Raw genomic sequence first — 3,125 nt, 5'->3', positions numbered from 1 at the left:
TTGAAACAAGAAGTGTAGAAGTGGTGTGTCTAGGAGAAAGAAATACAGCAGACAGCAGTGCATATCATGTAAGGTAGTGCTTTTGCATAATAGGTAAATAAAAGAGATTCAACCTTTCCATCATCAGTGTCTTCATCCGCCAGTGACCTTAACAACTGTAGCAGTTCATACCTCATATCTTTACTTCTGTACGTCAGGTATCTATCAAGAAGCTGAATGATCCCAGCTTCACGAACTTGTACCTTGTTGTACTCTTTCCCTTCACAGGTCATTTGGAGATTTCGTAATGCATCGATAACCATACTTTCTGAACCGCCTAAGGATAAAGCTGCATGAGCCACTTTGATTCTTGCTGCCTCGTTACGTACTTTCCATTCCTGAATGATGCTTTTCAAGACAACATTTACAGTCAATTCAGTGGTCTTGCAGAAAGGGTACAATTTCTAAAACTATCATGGAAGTTGAAGTTGAATAGAAAGCTATCTCTTCTTGTATTTTCGTCTTAACTACTTTGTAATTATAGGTTAGGAGAGAAAAAATTAGTGAAAGGATGAAAGTTTCTTCAAGATCTTGTACCGGGTTGCAACAAGGTAAGGTCTTTTTTAAGTGTTGATAATGATGGATATTAATATGTAAGAACAGAGACAAAGCTAATGCAGAAAAATGAACGTGTGATTGCAGGTGACTGGGAAGGCAGTTATGCTTGATGAAATCGTAAACTACATACAATCGCTACAACGCCAAGTTGAGGTATGACAATGTCCTAATTCTCAATGAAGTGTTCTTTGTGTTTGCTTTTTATGTTCAATTCTTTTTCTCATTCTCTTTTGCTTAAAACAGTTTTTATCGATAAAACTTGCAACTGTGAACCCACAAATGGACTTTAACCTTGAAGGTCTTCTTGCAAAAGATGTAAGATATTTTAGCAAGTCTTTCAACTTAATTCTCCTTATCATTTGAATCATCATCCTACTAAGGTTCTTATAACCTGAATTCTATGCGCAGGCACTTCAACTACGAGCTGGTTCTTCATCTACAACACCATTCCCCCCCAAATATGTCAATGGCTTATCCTCCTTTACCACATGGATTCATGCAACTGACCCTTTCCAGCATCGGACGGACCATAAGTTCACCATTGTCTCCTATAAATGGCGGATTCAAGCGACAGGTATGTATGTATTAGCGGTCTGGAAAATGAACAAATCCGAACTCGTAATCTGATTTTGTTGGTGATTGTTTATGCAAAATAGGAAACAACTGGATGGGAGGGTGATTTGCCAAATGTGATCCAAATTAACTATGGAGCTGGCGATGTCACACCCGACCCTCAAGCAGCATCTACACTCTACAGGTGAAAACTGAAACCTGTTTTAACTCTTTTTTCACCAAGTAATAGTAATAGTTTGTTTTGGTAAACCTTCTCTGTAATTTTTTTTCTTGTTACAGCATCTCTTCCAGCTGCAAATATGAAGGTTGAGCCATGATATTTCTTCCTGTTAGATAGAATATGAAGTAATTGTAATCTTTTTATTTATTTATTTAAAGTTACTATGTACTATATTATAAAGATGTTATTAACGAATATGATACTACGACTACTAGTACTACTACACTAAGCGTTTGAGATTAGTGGAAGAACCGAAGAAGAGTATAATTTGTGAACACTAACAATGCAAAATAACAGTTTTGTATAAGTCATAATAACATTTTAGTTTGCCATCTATCTCAATATTTGTACAGTATTGTGACGCCTGATATATGAAAATATAACTCGTTTTTAAAGCTTGCAAAATAATTGTTATAATTTATAATATAATATAATGTATAATATAATATATATAATAGACAAAATATATATATATATATATATACATATAATAGACAAGATTATGGTTTGTGCTACAATATGGGTTAGATGTTTTTTTCTACGATCGAAAATTTGTAACATTAAATTTAAAAGATAGTTGATGTTATTATAAAAAAAAAATTATCTCTTATTCACGTTAAATTTTTATTTTGGTTAGATTAATTTTGGCTGAATAGTATTTAAATTTATTAAATATTTCGTAATGCAGTGCTTAATAATATTTTGCTTTATTTTATTGTTAGTTACTTTTTTAATAAAATAGTTATAATTATGTGCAGTGTGGAACAATATAATTATGAAAATATAATATAATGATAATTATGTAATACGTTTTAAAGACAAAATTGTACCATAAAAACCAAATTTTTATATTATATTATTTTCTATTAAATAAAAGAAACTAGTATTATATTATTTTCTATAAAGAACAAGAAAATTTGCGAATTAAGTTGATCATACAATTGTAAATCTATCAATTAATTTGATAATACAATTGTAAATAACTGTTATGTCATAATGTAATCACATTTATCTGAACAAAATGATAAATTTTAACATCTCATCACTTGCGAGCTCTTTGATTTTTTTTTTTGCTTAATACATAACTTTTTTGAAAGCTTGATTAATAATAAAGTAAATGGGTTAAATTCATAATTCTAATAAATAATGGATGTTTTAAAATTAATAATTAAGTTATGGAATATTCTTTTTTTAAGTGGGAAATAAATGAATATGCCTCATAAAACACAACTCTATTAATAGTTAAAAATAGAGTAATGGTTGATAATCTTCATGAAATACACTTTAAATAAGAAACGATTTACTCAAAATTGACCGTTAGTCTTTTGAGAGATGATAAGAAATAAAATTTTGACTAGAAAACCATTTTGAAGGAACCCTACTTCCCATACATGCAATACCTATAAATTTCTAAATAGACTAGCCAAAGAACTCTAAGTTCAAAAAATCCATGAAACCTAAAAAATTGCCTAGAGATATATCATATGAGAACCTAATTGTACTTATATACAATCTTTACCGATTATTCACCAAAAGTTATGTGTTCAAATATATCTTTTGTTTTTTCTAGTTTCACATGATTAAAATATGATATTTGTTATCTCCGAGAATGAGAGTAACTAGTTTTACCTATAATAAGCACTTTTTTAATAATGTGAAACCACTTAATATTCAGCATAAAAAACATAGCACATAATTTTACTTCCCAACTGCAATTGCTAGATAAAGATTTGAT

The 3,125-nt window shown here is 30.0% G+C and overlaps 1 protein-coding gene across 1 annotated transcript; it reads left to right on the top strand.

The window, feature by feature from the left end:
• Window positions 16-1,349, top strand: LOC104701505 (transcription factor bHLH49-like). Its single transcript, XM_010417200.2, has 6 exons — window positions 16-434; window positions 524-590; window positions 682-750; window positions 841-912; window positions 1,006-1,171; window positions 1,254-1,349. Exons 3-6 carry the CDS (start codon window positions 700-702, stop codon window positions 1,274-1,276), a joined length of 312 nt encoding a protein of 103 aa, XP_010415502.1. The 5' UTR covers window positions 16-434; window positions 524-590; window positions 682-699; the 3' UTR covers window positions 1,277-1,349.

This window comes from Camelina sativa, chromosome 7, assembly GCF_000633955.1.
Source record: "Camelina sativa cultivar DH55 chromosome 7, Cs, whole genome shotgun sequence".
Classification (NCBI taxonomy): domain Eukaryota; kingdom Viridiplantae; phylum Streptophyta; class Magnoliopsida; order Brassicales; family Brassicaceae; genus Camelina; species Camelina sativa.
This window is presented reverse-complemented; position numbering and strand designations above follow the sequence as displayed.

Excerpts from the sequence above, each read along its gene's own strand:
- LOC104701505 (XM_010417200.2), top strand. The coding sequence starts at position 700 with ATGCTTGATGAAATCGTAAACTACATACAATCGCTACAACGCCAAGTT. Across the intron at positions 751-840 it reads CGCTACAACGCCAAGTTGAG|TTTTTATCGATAAAACTTGC; the intron begins GTATGACAATGT and ends TGCTTAAAACAG. Across the intron at positions 1,172-1,253 it reads ATGGCGGATTCAAGCGACAG|GAAACAACTGGATGGGAGGG; the intron begins GTATGTATGTAT and ends TATGCAAAATAG.